This window comes from Anabrus simplex, chromosome 6 (assembly GCF_040414725.1).
Source record: "Anabrus simplex isolate iqAnaSimp1 chromosome 6, ASM4041472v1, whole genome shotgun sequence".
Lineage (NCBI taxonomy): Eukaryota > Metazoa > Arthropoda > Insecta > Orthoptera > Tettigoniidae > Anabrus > Anabrus simplex.
Window position 1 is genome coordinate 168,380,477 of NC_090270.1, and position 21,440 is coordinate 168,401,916.

The following is a 21,440-nucleotide window of genomic DNA, read 5'->3' on the forward strand; positions in this document are numbered from 1 at the left end:
AGTTGAGGAAAAACTATACCCTCTACTGGAATGGTAACAATGGAGAGATGAGAAATGGAGTAGGATTGATATTGTCTAAAGAGTTAGATGGTGTTACAGAGATCCAGTACATCAATGAAAGGATTATAAAGGCAACAGTTCACCTTGGGAAAGAGAAGCTGACACTGGTGCAAGTGTATGCCCCTCAGACGGGTTGCAGTCAAGGTGAAAAGAACAAGTTTCTCGAAGAGACCATCAGTGAAGAGAGGACAAGAGGGACCTTAACGCTCAGCTTGGGACAGACAGGAATGGCTATGAGAAGGTGATGGGACCACATGGCTATAGGAGAAGGAATTCAGAAGGGGAACATCTCCTAGACTTCTGCATAAGAAACTGTTTGTTAGTAAAAAACAGTTGGCTCAACAAATGAGTCAGTCACAAGACTACCCGTTACAGCTGGGATGGAAAGAGCAAGACAGTCATTGAGTACCCCATCATTACAGATAAAGAAAGAAGTAGACTTGTGACTGATGTCAAGGTGATTCCAAGTAAGAACCTCGATAGCGATCACCGGTTATTAGTAGCAGATCTGAAAGACATTAATGTACCAAAGATAACAACCAGGAAATTACCTAGGATTAAGGTGTGGGAACTACGACAGATTGGAAGAAGGACTGACTATCAGGACCATATAAGAGGACAGCTGCCTACAGAAGAAGTGGAGAGTAGTGAGGTAGAGTGGACAAGATTTAAAAATTCCTTGATAAAAGAAGCAATAGAGGTTTGCGGGAAGTCAAGTGCGAGAGTAAGGGAAAAAGAGAAACCCTGGTGGAATGAAAGAGTAAGATCCTCAATAAAGGAAAGGACAAAGAGAACAAGATAAAGAGAAATCCAAGCCAGAACAGGTAAGGGAGGAGGAGATAAAGTGCTGGGAGAAATTTACTCAAAAACTGAAGGAAGACAGCAGAGGCAATATGAAACTATTGTTCAGAGTGCTCAAAAACAAAAGGAATTCAGTTGAAACCATCAAAGCAATTGAGGATCCTAATGGAAAGCTGGCTAGGAAAGAAGAGGACATCAGAGAGGTTCTGAGGAATCATTTTGATCACCTATTGAACAGGACAGAAGCAGATCAGAGAGCAAAAGAACCAGCTGTTGGAACCTGCACAGAGGAACCTCCCATTACATGGGCAGAAACAGAAGCAGTCCTTAAGAAGATGCCACAAGGGAAATCCCCAGGAATCGATGAAGTCAGCACAGACATGATTAAAGCAGCAGGAGTCTAGAGTTTACAGTGGCTACACAGAGTGCTCAGTGCAATTTAGAAAGATGTCAAGATACCTGCTTATTGGAGCAAGGGTGTCATTATCCCCTTGTTTAAGAAAATCCTCCAACTATCGGGGAATAACACTCCTTTCTCATGGGCTTAAGAATCTTGAGAAAATCTTAGAGAGCAGATTGAGAGTCATCTTAGAGCCACAGTTTGAAGAGGAACAGTATGGCTTCAGGCCTAACAGGTCACAACAGACCTAATCTTCAGTATCCATATGTTAATGGAAAAATATTGGGAAAAAGGCAAAGATCTGTTTATGGTTTTCCTTGACAGTGAGAAGGCATATGACAGCATTGCAAGAGAGAAGATATGGGAATGCCTGAGAAAAAGGAATGTGCCAGAGGGACTGGTTATTATTATTAGCATATGGTAATGTACACAAAACAATATAAAGATTAAATATACATGAACAGTAAGCACAAATTATTATATACATAATTATAAGATATACACATTATAACACTGAAAACAATCATGCAAGCAAATGGGTTCAAAGAGTTAGATCTAAATTCTCTAGCCATTGTATGGCTCAACAGAAGCCACCACAAAGTTCTGGATGGATCCAGCAAATGCCCTTCCAATGCATTCTGTGACAATATGGTCAAGTCACAGGCTGGAGAAGATCTCATACCCCATTTAAACATCATAAGGGACTGGTGAGGAAAGTTCAGATGCTGTATGAGAACTGTACCAGCTGTATGTAGATTGTGTGATGGACATTCATCCTGGTTCAAGACCGAAGGTGGAGTCCAGAAAGGCAGTGCACTATCCCCATTATTGTTTATCACCATCATGGATGACATAATGAAGAACATCAAGAAACCTCTGGTAAACTAAATGCAATGGCCTTTGCTGATGATGTTATGATCTGTGGAGAAACTGAGGAAGAAGTACAGTCAAGACTCAATGAATGGAAGGTTAAGTTCCAGGAGCTCAATCTCAAGATAAGTGAACTCACAACAGTAGTGATGTCAATAAACAGAGAGGGACGACCAGCAAACATCATGCTAGGAAACCATCCACTAGAAAGTGTGGAAAGCTTGACATACCTTGGCAGTGTAATATCTCGAGATAAACTAGCCACAAAGGAGGTGGAAAATAGAGTGCAGAAGAGCTCTCACTTTTACCAGCAAGTACGAACACTCTTCTGGGATCCCAAAGTACCAACAAAATCAAAGCTGGTGATGTTCAATCAGTACGTCACACCAATCTTAACATATGGTATTGAAACCTGCACTGTCACTAAGAAAGACTCATCTAGGTTGCAGGCATCAGAGATGAAGTTCCTTAGGTCCATAAATATTAATATTTAGAAATTTCATGATCCGTATTGAAGTGGGATTACAATATTTAAAAATTAAGAGTGTTCCTCCTATTCAATACAAAGATATTTATTAATGTGAAAGAATCACATATCGTTCAAATGAGGTACTAGTTTCGGCACCAGATATGTGCCATCATCAGCCACAAAGTCAAATCGGGCAAACACAATAAAACCCTAAAACAACTTTATACACACTATAACATCTGCATGGGTGAATATGAAATATAACTTTAAAACAACTTTAAAAACACACTATAACATTTGCACAGATGAATATAAAATAAAATATGGTAGATGAAGTTGCATTCCATTTTAAAATCCGTTAAAATAACGACTCTGTTGTTGTACACCCATGGCGGTTTGTCCAGCTTATATATAACTTTAGTTTTCTAAAACTGTTAAATTATGCTGCGAGGTTTATTGTCATATGAAGTTGACACTATATGTGTTCTGTGGTTTGGTTCCGGAAAATAAACGTAAACATGAACTTGGTAAGATCCAAAGAATTAATTCCCACTTCAATATGGGTTGAGGAACCTGGGGAAGAAATTAAAAGTCGAATTAGGCAAAAGATCGGAAGGAAAGATCAAAAAGAAAATTTGGTTGAAACACGAACTTTGTTTTTTATATAAGAAAAAATCGTTTTTAAACAGTAAACTTTACGAGACTCACCTTGAAGCAGCCAATCTGCTTCCTGGCACTCAATGGAATTTATTTCTAAATCAGGTTAATAATAAAATGTTTGACGTACTCTCACAAAAACATTTTACGTTAGAGAAGAAATTAGCTGCATTAAAAATGAACAGAAATGCATCAAAAACTCAGCCCAAAGAAACTAGTTTGCAAAGAAACTCAATCGAGAATTTCCATCCTCCTGTTGTCAATCTTTCGAACGTAATTTTAACCACGGAAGAAACTGCCATTTTAGCGAAGGGTCCGAAGCATAATTGGCCTAATATGAACGAAATAAATGCAGTCACTAACTTAATGATTGAGTCAGAAGCTACAATCAATAAAATGCCGCTAGAAGAGTAAGACGAAATTAGATTTGAAGTAAAAAGAAAATTAGATAAGATGTTCAGTTCTAAGAAAGTAAATAAAAGAAATCCCCCTATCAATTCTAATGCCAATAATTTTACTTCCGAACATAAACAAATCGCGGAACTCAAAAAGAAAATTAAAAATAACGATCTGATTGTCACAAAAGCGGATAAAGGAAATACTACAGTTATCATGGACAAAACTAATTACATATCTAAAACCAAAGAATTTTTTAACAACAGCACGTTTACAATAATCAATAAAGATCCTACACAGAAAATACAACGACAGTTAAAACAAACATTAAAGAATATATCTTTTCTTTTTACAGATCAAGAAAAGTCAAAACTATTAAATATGAATCCAGGTCTACCCACAGTTAAAGCCCTCCCTAAAATACATAAAATTGACGTCCCTATCCGGCCTATTATTAACTATAAACCCAGCCCCCTATATAAAATTGCGCAATTTGTTCAACGATTTTTAACTAAGAACTATCAATTTCTCTCTAAAAAATCCATCAAGAACACTACTGAACTAGTTGAAAAAATGAAGTCATTTAATGTACAACCCTACCATACCCTTCATTCTTTCGACATAGTAAATATGTATCCGAGCATACCCACAACCAAACTTTTCTCCATTATTGAAGATAATTTTAACAAACAGAGCTCTCTCAACAAATTAGAAATACAAGATTTTATTTCTCTTCTGAAAATGGTCATCAACAATAATTTCTTTAAATTCGATTAAACCATCTATCAACGAAATGGACTGGCTATGGGATCACCCGCTTTGGGAATTCTAGCGGACATTTATTTAGATTTTCTGGAATATACAAAAATAAATAGCAATACTTTTCCAAACATCCTCATGTGGGCCAGATATGTTGACGACACATTTGTTATAATGGATGAAGAAATCAAGAATGCAACCTCTACCCTACAAGAACTAAACAATATTGACCCCCACATCAAATTTACACTTGAGTCCGAAAATAATAATGTAATTAATTTTCTGGATTTAACTATTCTCAGAAATCCATCTGCTCTTTCATATAGAATTTTCAGAAAACAGACACAAACTGCCAATACTATTCGTCAAGATTCCATACATCCTCAAACACATAAACGTGCAGCGTATAATAGCATGGTTCATCGTGCATTCACGATACCTATGTCTAAAAAAGACCTCAACAGCGAACTCAACACTATAAGAGCAATCGCCAAATTCAACGGTTACAGCAGATCATTTATAGAACAGATAATCAATAAATTTAGACACCGGCCCAAGACTACTCTCACTAAAGAAAAACCTATCACTAACGTTTCATCTACTTTTACATTCAACAACGGTATCCATCAAATCACCAATGTTTTTCGAAAACATAACGTAAAAATCTTCTTCAGAACTAATAATAGGACCTCAGAAATCATACATAATTCAACATCAGTCAACACCTCTAACAGATTTTCCAAATCTGGAATCTATAGATTCAAGTGTATCGATTGCAGCGCCTCCTACGTGGGACAAACAGGACGCAACTTCATAACCAGATATTCAGAGCACGTCAACGCGGTAAAATATAACAAGTTTTCTGCTATAGGCCAACACATTCACGACTCAAATCATAAGTTTACTGATATAGAACATGAGTTTGAAATACTTCAAATAGCAAACAAAGGGCCAATTATGAACATCGTCGAAAATTGTTTCATTCATTGCGATCAATATTTCAACCCTAACTATAATTTAAATGAAATTTCCGAGAAAACTAATATTCTTTATGATCTCTTAATTAAATGGCTTAGAAATATTAGACCACCTAAAAACAGTTCGATCTTTCAAACCATACGCAGTACATATCTACATCATTTACCCCGACTACCACATCCTTCCGCTCCACCTTAGCTCCGTGACAGTTGCTCCGCCTCTACCCCTCCCCTCTCCTCCCTTACGCCTCGCCCCTTAACCTTATAATTGCATCCATCAGTCCAGCCCTGTCCGCCGATCACTCAGGCTGCTCAAGGTGAGTTCGTTTCTAGTATTCTCTGGGTTTTTCTAGACTTTTCTTTTTGATCTTTCCTTCCGATCTTTTGCCTAATTCGACTTCTAATTTCTTCCCCAGGTTCCTCAACCCATATTGAAGTGGGAATTAATTCTTTGGATCTTACCAAGTTCATGTTTACGTTTATTTTCCGGAACCAAAGCACAGAACACACATAGTGTCAACTTCATATGACAATAAACCTCGCAGCATAATTTAAAAGTTTTAGAAAACTAAAGTTATATATAAGCTGGACAAACCGCCATGGGTGTACAACAACGGAGTCATTATTTTAACGGATTTTAAAATGGAATGCAACTTCATCTACCATATTTTATTTTATATTCATCTGTGCAAATGTTATAGTGTGTTTTTAAAGTTGTTTTAAAGTTATATTTCATATTCACCCATGCAGATGTTATAGTGTGTATAAAGTTGTTTTAGGGTTTTATTGTGTTTGCCCGATTTGACTTTGTGGCTGATGATGGCATATATCTGGTGCCGAAACTAGTACCTCATTTGAACGATATGTGATTCTTTCACATTAATAAATATCTTTGTATTGAATAGGAGGAACACTCTTAATTTTTAAATATTGTTAGGTCCATAATTCAAAAAACCAAACTGGACAAGTTAAGGAATGATGTAGTTAGGAAGAAAGCTGGGATTGTTACTTCATTGCTAGATCAGGTCAGCATGTCCAGATTGAGGTGGTTTGGGCATGTAATGAAAATGGAACCAACAAGGACTGCTTATGTTAACTTGGAGAGACATGTCGCAGGGAAACAGATGGTGGGAAGACCAAGAACCCACTGGATGGACATCATAAAGATGGACATTGCAGATCGGGGAAGAACGCTGTAGGATGTCATTAACAACAGAATTTATCTCAATAAGACAGAATGAAAGAGGCTCGCCAACAGTACCTGGGAAACTGGAACTGTTAAATGATGATGATGATGATGACTAGCATAACAGATCGATTATAAGTGAACAGCAGATGGTGTAATTCAATAATCAATATAAAAAATATGTAGCTTGTTGACGATATGAGATGAAAACAAAAATCAAAAGATCTTACTTCACAAAAATAAAATTGCGGACATTAGCAGAAATCGTAAGAATGTACGCAGACGCTACACTGAACGTTGAAAATACAGACATGTCCGCATAAATGCTGACGTGTGGTAACCCTACTTGTGTGCCATCTCCTTTACATCCTTAATAAAACCCCTGAATACTCCAATAACTGTATGGAAAGATTTTTAACCTTTATCTACAACCTCATTTAAGTGATTTCCCCAACAAAGATATTTTTTTATATTAACCCCTAAGTACTTGCAGTGATCCCCATAAGGTACATTCACCCCATCAACACAGCAATTAAAACCAAGAGTTATTTTCCCCTCAGTGAAACTTACAACCTGAATTTTCATCCTGTTTACCATCATAGCATTGTCTGCTGTCCTTCTCATGACACTGCCAAGGTCTTTTGCAGTAGCTCACAGTTCTATAACTTGATGATGATGATGCTTGTTGTATAAAAAGGGCCTAATATCCTGTAACTTATTTACTGCTCTATACAGTATAACATCATCCGAAGAAAGCCTTAGCTGTCATTCCAGATCTTTACTCGTGTCATTTATATGTATAAGAAAACAAAGGTCAAATAATGCTGCCTTTGGGAACCCCCTCTTGATTACAGGATCAAATAATGCTTCACCTACTCTAATTCTCTGAGTTCTGTTTTCTATAAATATAGCCACCCATACTATCATTCTTTTGTCTAGTCCAGTAGCCCTCATTTTTATCAGTAATCTCCCATGATCTACCGTATCAAAAGCCTTGGAAGGTCAATAGTGATACAGTCCATTTGACCTGAATCCAAAATATCTGCTATTGCTGGAAACCCATTAATTGAGCTTCACTGGAATAACCTCTCTGAAACCCAAATCATGCCAGTTAGTAATTTTGCAAATGCATCTAGTATAAACAGAAAGAATGTTTTCTCAGAACTGACACGCAACACCTGTAATTATCCACTTTATGTTTATCACCCTTTCTGTTGTACATTGGGGCTACTATAGCAACTCTCCACTCATTTGGTACAGCTCCTTAATACAAACAGTAATAAAATAAATACATTATTTCAGATATGGTACTATATCCCAATCCATCACCTTTAGTATATCCCAAGAAATGTTATAAATCCCAATTGCTTTTCTAGCTTTCAACTTTAGTATCTTTTTACAATGTCGTTATTATCATGGGAAAAATTTCCTGCCTCTGTAAATCAGTGGTAGACAGCAGGTTCAAACCCAGCAGATGTAGTCAGATTTTTGAAGGGTGGAATAAAGTCTGTTCGACACTCCATACTGTACATTGTTAGCACGCAAAGTATCTCTGGCAACACATTTGGTAATTACCTAACAAAATTAATTAAAACTCTGCCATAGACACCCAGGAGAGATTCAGTTAACTCTGCCATCTAGTAGGCCTAGCATAAAACAGAACATCAAAATTGACGAGCAGAAAGCGTCAAATTAAAATGTCTGCACATAGTAGCTGAGGCCATATGATGACGATGATGATCATATGATCATAATTATAATTATTATGATTATTATCATTCATTATTATTATGATTAAAATGTAATACTTCACCAGCATTAGTAACCTCCTCTACCTAGACTTTATATACTGTTGACTGAATACTTCTTTCTTCTGTAAGTCCTCACATATAAACTTTCCCTGTTTATTTATGATCCCTAGAATGTCCTTCCCAGAACCTGGTTTGGCCTAAAGCACTGATATATGCCCTTTCATTTTTCACTAAAATTCATATCACTGGCATATACTTGCCATCATATTATTTATATGAGAATTTTTTGCTAAATTCAATTTTCTAGTAAGTTCGTCTAATCTCTCCTTACTTCCACAAGAATTTCTAACTCTATTCCTTTCTTACCTGTAACTCCTACTTAATCTCTTTCCATAGTGGGTCTTTCCCATTTTTTACCATCCCATAGGCTGTTTACATTTTTATTTACCATTTCCACTGATCGTAATTACTTTTTAACCTTTTCATTCAAGGACTGCTGTAGCAGAGAGGAGAGAACTGTGCTATGTGATAGCTAGTGGATTGCTGTAGCAGTCATGTGGGAATGATGCCACATGGCCGGTGAACTGCTGTAACAGTCATGTGTTGTTTGGCTTTTCTGTGTTTCACTATGGTAGACTGCTGGAGAAGTTTGAATTTCATGATGTCTAGCAGTTGTCTTGTGAGTCTGTAGTTACTAATAGTCACCAGATATCAGGGGCAGTCAGTTAGAAGGTAAGGGCAAATACACTATTGACAATACTGGACACTTCCGTATTCTCCCGCACTGAGAGACTTTAAACATCAGGCGGCAAGATTGAAACTACAAAAGATGCATGTTAAATTTGATAGAAATAATTAATGAAACTAAATAATTATTTTTGCTTTGTTCTACTATGAAAGTTGAATGTTAATACTGATAGAAATAATGAAACTCAATAATGATTTTGTTTTGTCCGAATCCTGGCTGAATGGTCAGCGTTGAGGCCTTCGGTTCAAAAGGTCCTAGATCCGATTACCGGCTGGATCGGGGACTTTAATCGTGTCTAATTAATTCTACTGGCTCGGAGTCTAGGTGTTTGTGTTTGTTCCAACATGTTTCTCTTCATATTCAGACACTTCCAACCACCACAGAAACATGTAATAGTGATTACCAGACCTCGGATTTTTAGTTGCTTAAATGTTATTTTAGCTGCCTAAAATTGACTCTCAAATAGGTTCTAAAATATTTTAGGCAGCTTCAATTTGACATATTTTAATAGGTATCAATTAAAAACCATATCTATTTTGCTAAATTGATAATGGGTAACTCAGTACATGGAACTATAAAACAAGTTTCACTCATCTCTTTGCTGCAGATGTCACAGAATATAATTTTACCATCCGATGTGAAATGGGGCAACTCCTGTAATAACTTTTTAATTAAAGATGACTTGGAACCTGACACTTTCTGCAAAATTTATAATGTATGTGTATAGTGCACTACTATACTCAGTTTCAAGGTTGTCCCGCTAGGTGCACTGGCAATCAATGTCTTGCGATATCTCGCTAAGTGGCACGTATTCTCTATAGCATATTTAGCAAGGGATCGAGTGTCCTTCACGCTTGTCATTTGCCATGTTAATTGCTGTTCACTGCCAACATGTTAACGCTTCTGCAGGTAGCTTCAACACATTGTGGTACTGTATTTCATAATGCAAGAGAAACTGTATACCAGGCATTCTCAGCCTAGTGCTCACGAGTTGGTGCTCATTGCTTGAAAAGGGTACTCGCTTTAGCTTTGTAAAAAAGTGCTCACGAGCACCAGCAGATCTTGATCAAGCATTCCATGTATTTGCACTCTAATGATATCAGTGAGGTGGGATACTAATTTATGGTGTTACCTTCCTGAAATATGGGCAACTTGCATGGAATTGGAAAGATAGCAGTAGACAAATGGCATCCCACTGGATCTGGTCACTGCCTTCTAAAAAATATAGGTTACTAAAGGAAGGGTGTGATAATTTCTTGTAAGCAGCAGGCCGCTAGCTGCTACAAAGGGATTCACTGCCAGTCAGTATTGACTTTGATTGTGAAGAGTTAGTTTGTTTAAACTTTAATTTGTGATATGGATATGCAGCATAGCAAAGGTGTTGCCTTCTTCGTCATTGGAAGTTTCCAGTAAAAGCTGTGAGCTAAAAAGAAGGAAAATACACTGTTTTTTAGGTGAGTGGGAAGAAGAATTCCTGCTTGTGAAATATGGTTATAATAAAGGACAAACTTTTATTTTGTGTCACACGCTCTTATCGGCTTTTATGAAAGTAAATTGTCAAATGCACTACGTTAGTTATCACAAAACTTTTGCCAATGAATATCTGATAGGGACAGAAGCAAGGGCAGAAGAGGTTCACAAGTTAAAATTACACCTAAAGGTACAACAGAAATATTTTTCATCTAACAACAATATAAACAAATTTTCAATGTGACTCACAAACTTGTCCAACATGGATTATCATTTACAACAGGAAAAGTGATAAAAGAGTGTATTGTTTCAGCTGAGATGACTCCCGTTTAATACGTACAGTATCTGAAGAATTGCCAGGCACATTGACCTCATTGCAGCTCAAATAAAAGATAATACCCTCCAAAAATTGTCCACGTGGAGTTATTTCCCTCTTGCAGTCGATGAATCAAGTGATATTTCTTCTGTAACATAGTTAATGTGTTTTGTGCAACGCACAGATGATTCAGGAACAGTATCACATTTATTTTTGACAGTGCTACCTTTGTCAGGCACAACTATGGGAAAAAGCATATATTTATTAATATCTAATAACATTGATGTATCAAAACTTGTGTGTATCGTTACTGATGGCACATCTTCGATAATGGCCAAAAACAGAGGATTTATCACTCTTTCGAAAACTGATGCACGTTTTCCTTCTTTCATTCATTGCCATTGTTTCTTCCACATTGAAAATCTCACTTGTTATTTTAACTCTGTTCCTGATATGTCGGAGCAGTTCAATGTGATTGTTAAATTGATAAACTTCTTCGTTTCTAAATTAAAGTATTCTTGAATGGCTTACTAGTACCTCATTCAGAACTTATGATTCATGCAAATGTTTGTTGGTTAAGCTGTGGGTAGGCAATTTCTAGAGTCTGGGAACTCTTCGAAAAAATCAAATCATTTATTGCTTCTAACAATCATATCTCAAAAATTTCCAGAGTTGTTTAAGGATGATTTTAAAACCATTTCACTTTCATACCAGACCTCTTTCATTATCTGAATGGAATTACCACACAGCTTCGAGGTTAAAAAAAGTACAGTTTGTGAACTTAACACATTTTCTTTTTTGCACAAAACTAGAAAGATTCCTCTCAGCACTGAGTAAAAATTATTTGTTTCATTTTCTGAAACTTGCTCATAAGCTACAGGTCTCAGTCGTCCCCATTCTGAGTGTCCTAAAATTATTGTTCTGACTTTTCAGGAAACCATGTAAGATTTCAATGCATGTTTTTGCATTTTGGAAGTAAGTGAACAATTATTCAACATGGTGTTAAATCCATTTCAATTCCCCATATACTCACTCAGAAATATTCAATACAGCAGTGTAAATTAAATCGTGGCAAGATGGAACCGATCAGTTTGCAGTCCTCGCTAGCTTTGAAATGCCTGTTTGAAAGTGTTAAGTTCACTTTATTGTGGAGAACAAGTGACACAAAGCTATTTCCAATTTTGCAGATAATTTTGCTTGAATGTCTCACTATGTTTAGAAGAGCACACCTGCATGATGAGATTTATCAAGTACAAATCATGGTCACGATTAAGTGAATCTCATTTGGAAGACTATTTGCAGATAGCTACAAGTGACTTCTCCTTGGACATCATCGAGATTTTGAATAATATCCAGGCTTAAGGATCTTATTGAGTGATGAGTGACTGTTCTATTCATGTAACATTTTCATAATACATTATTATTAATACAAAATGTAATATTATCTGTGAAGTATCATAGCTGCAGTCACTTAGCAGAGACATTGAGACAAGAGAACGACTGACACTTGCCAGCGACGTTGCCAATTGTGCCTGCTGTGAGATACCGGCATTGCTTCAAAAGCTAAGGCATGGTGTCGAGTAAATACTTAAATGACCACCCTTATCAAGCATATTGAACTAATGCTCAGTAAGATGGTGAAATAAGGTGGAGAATATGCTGCTGTTGAAAATAAAAGAACAAGAGTGGTGCGGTTGTAGCGGTTACAATACAGTAATCAAGTAAATTCCAATAGCACTCAGTTTTCCTAGCATATTGTGTATAGTGATCCTAGTTATTTTGATATCAATTTGATAATAATAAGGTACCTCCTTAGCAGAAGCGGTTAGTCACTGTCTTCTCATCTGTGAGACTGGAGTTCGAATCCCGGTCAGTCGATATGAGATTTGTGCTGTGATAAAGTGGAGGAGGGTCAGGTTTTCTTAGGATACTCTGGTTTCCTCCTGTCACTTTCATTCCAGCAACACTCCTCATATTTCATTTCAACTCTCATCCACTCCTCCCTGAGGTTGGCATCAGGAAAGGCATCCAGTCATAAAAAGTTGTCACAATGGAATCGTGTCATCTCATCCCCGACCAAGTAAATTGAAATGGGACTACCGGGTAAGGAATATAATACATACCAGTTTATGTTTGGGGTTGCGTGTGAAAGGAGGGGAATAGTTGTTCGCAGCTCATTATTATTATTTTAATAAAGAAAATTGAGTTTTTGTACAGCTCAGTAAGATATAGCGAGGTGACAACTATTGGAATATCCTGTAGCAGGCCTGGCTAGTTCATTCCCACATCTTGCTGGCACCAGAAATAACCCTTGTTTACTGTGTTCTGGTTTATTTCAAAGAGTGTGGGAATGATGCCAGAATGAAACTTTGTTTCGGGTGTTCTGATAAATGTCAGGGCGTTTTGGAGAACATCAAGAGTGTGTGAAAAGTATTCCACCCTCATGTAAGAAGATGCGAAGACTGCTCTTTCAAATTCTGCACGTGAATGGTCGATTGGTTCCCTCGTTTTGGAAGGGTGTCACGCGCAGACTGTGGGGGGGTGATATCCTAAGATGCGACGTTTGCATTGGCTATTCTGATCTTCGTTCTCGGTCAGAGTGGACGTGGTTCTTCCGAGCTGTCGCTCCGAGGAGTTCCAGCCTGATGGGGATAAGGTAAATGTTATTTTTGTTATCATGTCTTAAATTAACTTGTTTCTCTTGCAGGAATTGTCAGGGACAGTGTTGCATCTTCGATTATGTAATTTAGTCAAAAAAGCACTCTTCAGTGCTATGACACACAGTGTATTTGGGAGCAGGCAAGCTTACCATGTAAATTTTAATATAACGTAATGTCATTGGTAGAATCTTCAATTCCAAAATAGGTTTATTGAATATGATGCTGCCTCTAGGTACGCATGGTCATATCTTTGGAATCTCCTTGATGTTCATTAGTTCACTTGTATTTTCTAAATTACTACTGTTGAACCTTAGTTCTAAAGTGGTAAATTCCTTTATATTACCTTTAAAACTGTCAGTGTTTATTTGACACACAGAACATCACCTGGGTTCTGAGATTATGGCTACCAACACTCCGGTGCCTGTGAGCACAGTTGTCATTTTGGTCGCCTTCAATTGTTTCTCAAAGTAGCATCTTTATGTAATATTAATTAATTGTCTAATAGTCCTAGACTGCAAGGGTCACTGTATTTCTGAAGAAGGCAACGATTTTAGGTTTTTAAATAAAATGATATCGTTAAACTATTTTCTGAGTGTCGACAAACACTGTCTCTTCGTGTGGTTAAGCAGTGTGTTCTCTGAATCATGTTTAAAAGTTAAGTATGTTGCCTAAATGAACCTAAAGGTTTATATTTAATAAACAGTATTTTAAGGAACCTAATAGTCATATTTGAGAGTTCAAGCACTACCAGTTTACCATTCCGGCAGTGTTGTCCAGCATTCTTCCACACATCATGTTCTCCATCTATTCATTTTAGGTTATCCTTGTGTTTGTTAGTATGTGTTTATCTTTCCCTTGTATGTATTTATTAAATGGTACAAATACCAATAATGGGGCAGGTTAGTGGTGAAGATCTCGTGATGCTTGACAACTAAACCAAAGTGGCACAGGTGCTGCCCGACTTGAAAAGGTTGAGAACTCCTGCTGTACACCATGGACAAAGCTCTCATCCTCATATCAGGTAGTGGCTGTGAAGAAAATGAAGGTGAAATAAATGAAAATAAAAGTTTTAACTCTGCTAATGCTGTGTCCTAAGCAACCAATCTAAAAGGATAGGAAGCTTTGGATGAATGAATGCGATGAAAACACACGCAAAGATATTTGACTGAAGTGTGTATATAACTAAAAAATAGTCAGTCTGTTGTGTCTTAACAATGTGAAAAAATACAAGCAAGAAAGCAGGGAGCAGAAAGTATCCCACACAGCGTGCATGGCCAGCTGCCCTAGCACTTGTCCACAAGGCCACACGTCCACTCTCGCTTCGTCCGAATGAAAATATTAAAAACTGCCCGATGCCTCTCTTATCAACCATATAGTATTGCCTAACAGTTTTACTTTTACAACCTTTCTTTCTATCACATTTATATTTAACTACGTCAAAAAAAAATGTTTCGTGATCACTTATCCTGACTATCACTTCAGTTTCTCTATCAAACAGTACCACGTCTAGAATATTTGCCCCATTCTGATTCAGCTGTACTTAGCAGATTACCATTTGTTGAACATGCTTTCTGTAATTTTCATTACCTTCTCAGTTAACATTTTGTGATTTGAGGTTTCCCAGTACAATAATGTTCCTTTCTGTGTCATTCCCCACATAGCTAATTATCTTAACAAATAATTCTGCATCAGCATCAGAGCCATCCTTGCCAGATCTGTACACCTAGAATTCCATGTTTATCATGAACACCAACACCCAGTCCACAATTCAGAAGAATTAACCATACACAGTAAAAATCCTTGGCCCAACTGTGAATTGTATGTGGATCCCCCTGAACTAAAGGCTAGCATGCTGGCAATTTAATCTTTGTTTTTTTTTTGTTTTGTTTTTTTGCAATTTGCTTTACGTTGCACCGACACAGATAGGTCTTATGGCAACGATGGGACAGGAAAGGGCTAGGAGTGGGAAGGAAGCGGCCTTGTATGAAAATGGGAAACCACGAAAAACCATCTTCAGGGCTGCCGACAGTGGGGTTCAAACCCACTATCTCCCGAATACTGGATACTGGCTGCACTTAAGCGACTGCAGCTATCGAGCTCGGTAGGCAATTTAATCAAGGAGCTGGATCATGTTGTAATGTTGATAAACTATTTAATTCTATGGATATGCTTGCATATTGTTCCCATCCTTTTTTATCTACTATTTGCTCTGTGTGTTTTTTTTTTTTTTTTTTTTTTTTTTTTTTCAGACAAGCCATTGCTGGATGAGTTACTTGATGAGGACCGAGACTTCCTGCTTGAGACTCTTCCCATTGACCTTCCTCTCACTCTAACTGTTCCTCTCATCCCTGATGGGATATACTGGGAGAGATGCTGTACGGAACGCTGGCAAACTGTAAGTGTTATAATATTCTAAACTCCTTTTATTTGAAGCAACTAGAGTAAGGAAAGTGATTTTCAGCCCAGTGTTTTTACAGCTGGGTTAAAGTGCAAGTAGAATGTGTATATTAGTTATGTATTTTCTTGTTGGGGAACAGGGATACATCCCTTATTTTTTACCAGTAAGTTTTATGCTGTAACAACCTCTAATCAATGAATCATGGATATAATTATTCAATATATAGTGAAACCACTCATTTACAGACATCAAACCACATGGCACTACAGCTCTTGAAAGGCCTTCGCCTACCAAGTGATTGCTGCTCAGCCCAAAGGCCTGCAGATTACGAGGTGTTGTGTCGTCAGCACGACGAATCCTCTCGGCCGTTATTCTTGGCTTTCTAACCGGGGCCGCTATCACATCGTCAGATAGCTCCTCAATTCTAATCATGTAGGCTGAGTGGCCCTCGAACCAGCCCTTAGATCCAGGGTAAAAATCCCTGACCTGGCCGGGAATCGAACTCGTGGACTCTGGGTAAGAGGCAGGCACGCTACCCCTACACCACGGTGCTGGCGTTACGGGCATCAAAGGGACGTAAAACTTCGTCGGCATCTGCGAGGTGTCCTTTATAAGGAAGGAGGTTGCCCAGTCTAAATATTATAACATGTATCATATATACAGTACCTTTGCTCTTTAAATGTAACTGATTACTTTAATTCTAAAACTTTGAATTAGAAAGTGTCAAAGGAAAAGAAAATATCATTCAGTTTTATATTAGGCCTAAAATGAGTTATGCAGTGCTTGAAGTATATAATATAAACTCATGAATATGTAGAGTGCAGCCTTACAAAGTCCCTTAGGAAACTTTGTCAGGCTTGTTTGTCAACTACACTTTTACTAGGGGAGAGAGAAAATCCTCAAGGTATAGCTGTCTTTAGCCAAGAGTTACAATAAAGTACAGCCCAATTATAAGTTTAAAGAGGGAACAATCATACAATTTATTTTAACTGTTTTGGTGTGAAAGTACTTATATTTTGGTTAATTATGAATGAGAAATCCAAATGCAGCAAGCCTGAGGAGGAAGTGCTTTATTTTACTTTTCAATAAAACTTTACAGGTGATGGTATATAATGTACAAATAGTCTGTTAACACCCATAAGGCTACTTCTTGTACTGTGAATGAATTTGTTCTGTCTCTCTGTTGGAAAATTGTACTTATTTGTGTCTTTCCTGCATAAAATTTCTGCAAGCATACAAGCATTGCATGTAATTTTACTACACACACGATAACTTCAACTTTTGCACAGATAGTCAAACCTTTACGTTTTTATGCTATACCACTTGAGACAAAATAACTGACAAGTAAGAGAAGAGAAACATAAAATTATAGTATATATCAAAATGATCATGGTAAGTGGACTCTGACCTCATCAGTCAAGCAATATTTTATGACTTTCTTTATTCACCCCTTCCCAGCTAATGGTACTGAAGGCCTAGGTGGCTGGGCTAGCAGGTACACTGCTACAGAACCCTTTTCATCTTCTTGTCAATACAGTACATTTCTTTGCAGTCCTTAAAACTAATTTTTCCATTTTTATAACACACAGTGCAGTATATTAGGTCCTGAAATCCCAGTTCTGTCTGTAATCAAGAGATAAAAGAAGCTCTCAAACAGCTGTTCATGTGCATATCTGAGTGTGTCCGTAAACAATAGTTGATTTTATAATTTATATATTATTTCAGTTGGGACATGAACATTTTTTCCTAATTAAGGAGTGTTACTTTTATGTGACTGTTGATATCACAAGCATAGTCACAGGATCCTCAGTTTTACATGGAATCTGAACCACAAGAACGTGACATTCCATTTCAAAATTCCCTCATGCACTAGCCAGGATTGTCACTGACTTCTCTACACAGTGGCCACAGTTTGAATCCTCCATGTAACAGGTATAATATGAGAAATGTTATTTAGGAATAAAGAAATGAGAGGGGAAAAAAAAAAAGCACCAGGAGAAGATCAGACCTTTTCAGAAATCTGGAAATATGCAGGAAGATCAGCAAAAGTTTCCCTCCATCAACAACTTATCTCTATCTGGATTAAAGAAGAACTGCCAGATCAGTGGACAACAGCCCTCATTCACCCACTGCACAAAAAAAGGGGACAAAACTGACCCTAATAACTACAGGGGAATCTCACTCCTAGACATAACATACAAAATATTTTCAATAATCATCCTTAATAGGATAAGTTTACAACTTGAGAAAGAACTAGGAGAATACCAAGGAGGTTTTTTCAGATCCTGGAGGAGCTGTCCTGATCAGATCATGAGTCTTAAGTTGATAATGGACTATAACAGGAGAAGAAACGGAGATATGGTGATAACATTTGTAGATTTCAAGAAAGCTTATGATTGCATCCATAGAGAATCTCTGTTTAAAATTTTAAGACACGGACTACACCCAAACTTAATAAACATGATAAAGTTGACTCTCACTAACACCAAATCAAAAGTGAAGTTTAGGGGTGAAACATCAGAGTCATTTGGCAGAGAGATGGCCTCTCACCACTATTATTTAATTGTGCTCTAGAAATGGTAATAAGGGAATGGTTTAGGAAATATCCCCCAAAAAGAAAGATTGGCCAAAAAATCAAAACAAATTGCCTGGGTTTCACTGACGATTTAGCGTTACTGGCAGTGGACATAAAAGAAGCAAAATCCCAGATATCAGAACTTCAAACCATTGCAAATAAAATTGGCCTCAAAATATCATTTGAAAAAACAGAAATTATGCCCCAAAAGCCAACACAACTAAAAGAAGTTACCATAAATGGTAATAAAATCAAAATAGTAACTTAGTTTAAGTATCTTGGTGAAGTAATAACACATAACCTAAATGAAAAAAATTTCAATCCAAACAAGAACAAACAGATTAGCTAAAGCACAAAAATTAACATGGAATATCTACAGAAAGAAACGTTTATCAATAAATGCAAAAATAAAATACTACAACACAGTTATAAAAATGGAATATGCAGCAGAAACACTTTTTCACCTGAATAAACAATCAAATAAACAAAATATTGAAAGGAGGATTGGAAGAACCTGCATCAACAAAAAATACCGGAAAGATAGACAGTGGCGGTTAATACCTAACAAAGTCATGAACAAAGAGCTAGAACCCATTACAGATACTATGTGTAAGAGGAGACTGGGATTCTTTGGACATATCATGAGGATGCGGGATTCGAGACTTCTGAAACAACTCGTACAACACAATCTCATATCAAAAAATACCACAAGATGTAAATGGATCAGAGAAATAAGAGTAGGCCTTACAACAGAAGACACCTCAAATAAGATAAAATTGAATACAAAACTCAAGAATAAAAACCTCCGCTTTAACCCTACACTAAACAAACCAACAACACGCATATTTTCAACCGAAGAAAAGACACGAAGATCGGAGCATCTGAAGAAGTACTGGGAGGACCGCAAAGCCCAAACAATCCCTTTAAAGAGACCTCAATGATGGACTGACTAAAGTGATCCTATGCAGTCATAAAAGAAGAAGAAGAAAATATAGGATATTTAATACTTTTTCCTGGACACCCAGACATAGGGGCAAAATATAGGACTTCCTTGCCCACATTATTAAAGACCTCAACCTGTTTTTTTTCCTGGACATAAAGTACAATTTTTAATATTTTTATCAGAATAATTTATTTATGTATCTGTTGTTCGTTTGCTTTTTTATGGTTTAAAGTCATACTAACACATCAAAGGTTTTCAGCAACACTTAGATGGGAAAGGACTAGGATTGGGAAGCAAGCATCTGAGATCTTAATTAACGTACAGTCCCAGCATTTGCCTGTTGTGAAAATGGGAAAAATCAGAAAACCAACTTCAGGGCTGCTGACGATGGGATTCGAACCCAACCATCTCCCAAATGCAAGCTTATAGCTACGCAACCATAATTGCATGGTAAGCTAATTCATTGTCTGTCTGTTTAATGAATATTTGATGGGGAACTTTTATTTTACCGTTGGGCTGATTAGTTCAGACGGTTGAGCACTGGCTTTCTGAGTCCAAGTTGGCAAATTCGATCCTGGCTCACTCTAGTGCACAAATACACCAGCCACATGTTGACAGATTTACCAGTGTGTAAAAGAACTTCTATGGGACTAAATTTTTGCTTCTCAGAATATCTGAAAACTGTAAAAGTAATTAAAGATCCAAAACTATAAAACTCCCAGAAACCACTTACATATGTGAAACCCTGTTCCAAATTAAAAACAAAAGAAGAATTGATCAGCTCCTCAAAACTGAAAGAAGAACCATTAGAACTTGCATAAATAAAAAATACCAGTCAAAGGAGTCTGGAGAATCCTTCCTAATGAAACTATTGAAGAGATTGACCCAATCACCAACACAATGAAGAAGAAAAGAATCTCATATCTTGTGACTGCTAGGAAACCAGAGTTTACGGCACCTAGAAGAGAAAATGTCAATGGATCCGCAAAATTCAGCAAGACCTCAAATCAGTTTGGGAGAAAAATGAACCGGATCTTACTAGAGATGATGCAAAGATCAGAAACCTCGAACAATTATACTAAAACATGAAACTGAATGTTAAAAGAACAGATACAGAAGAAAAGACCAAGGCATGGAATATATTCACTCAGAAACTGGAGGAAGACTGCAGAGGCAATAAGAAACTACTGTATAGTGTTATCAGAGGTAAAAGGAAACCAATGAATACCATAAAGGCACTTGAAGATGAAAATGGAAGTCTGGTTAGGACAGAAAGTGACATGAGAGAAGTCCTGAAGAACCATTTCGACCACCTACTGAATAGACCAATTCAAGAACAAAATACAGACCCAGAAATCCAAGCCTACAATGAGGAACCTACTATCTCCTGGACAGAAACTGAGACGGCCTTAAAATCTATGCCTAAAGGAAAATCTTCAGGTGCAGATGAAGTGAATGCAGACATGATAAAGGTAGCAGGCATCCAGGGTATACAGTCGCTGCACAGAGTACTAAATGCCATATGGACAGACAACAAAATACCTGCAGATTGGAGCAAGGGCGTTGTAATTCCCCTGTTTAAAAAAGGCAGCAGATGGAAAACCACCAACTGTAGAGGAATAACACTGCTGTCTCATGGGCTAAAAATTCTAGAAAAGATCATCGAAAGGAGATTGAGAACCGTCATTGAATCACAGTTAGAGGAGGAGCAATATGGATTCAGAAGTAACAGATCTAATTTTTAGCACCCGCATGCTAATGGAAAAGTATTGGGAGAAAGGCAAGAATCTGGCCATTGTATTCCTGGATATATGAGGGTAATCCCAAAAATTAGGTCTCCTATTTTTTTATAAATACAGAACTCTGTTCATGTGGCTGTTGGTCACAGTATTGTGAAGAGTGTTTCCCACGCTCGCATATAAACATGTGCACGCCACACTGAGGCACTCAGTCTGGTCTTGGCAGCCGTTGAGAATGGAGCTCCCGTTAGATGTTACCGCCAAG

At 37.3% G+C, this 21,440-nt stretch overlaps 1 protein-coding gene across 2 annotated transcripts in view; it reads left to right on the top strand.

Moving 5' to 3' along the window:
• Window positions 1-21,440, top strand: part of LOC137501212 (dynein regulatory complex subunit 5-like) — a 69,583-nt gene that overhangs the window by 15,853 nt on the left and 32,290 nt on the right. Inside the window, exon 2 of one of the 2 annotated variants that reach the window (XM_068228088.1) lies at window positions 15,770-15,915. In XM_068228088.1, coding sequence (XP_068084189.1) covers window positions 15,770-15,915 — 146 coding nt within the window. Of the gene's footprint in view, window positions 1-15,769; window positions 15,916-21,440 lie in introns of those variants that run through there. The other variant, XR_011018422.1, reaches the window with a different exon arrangement.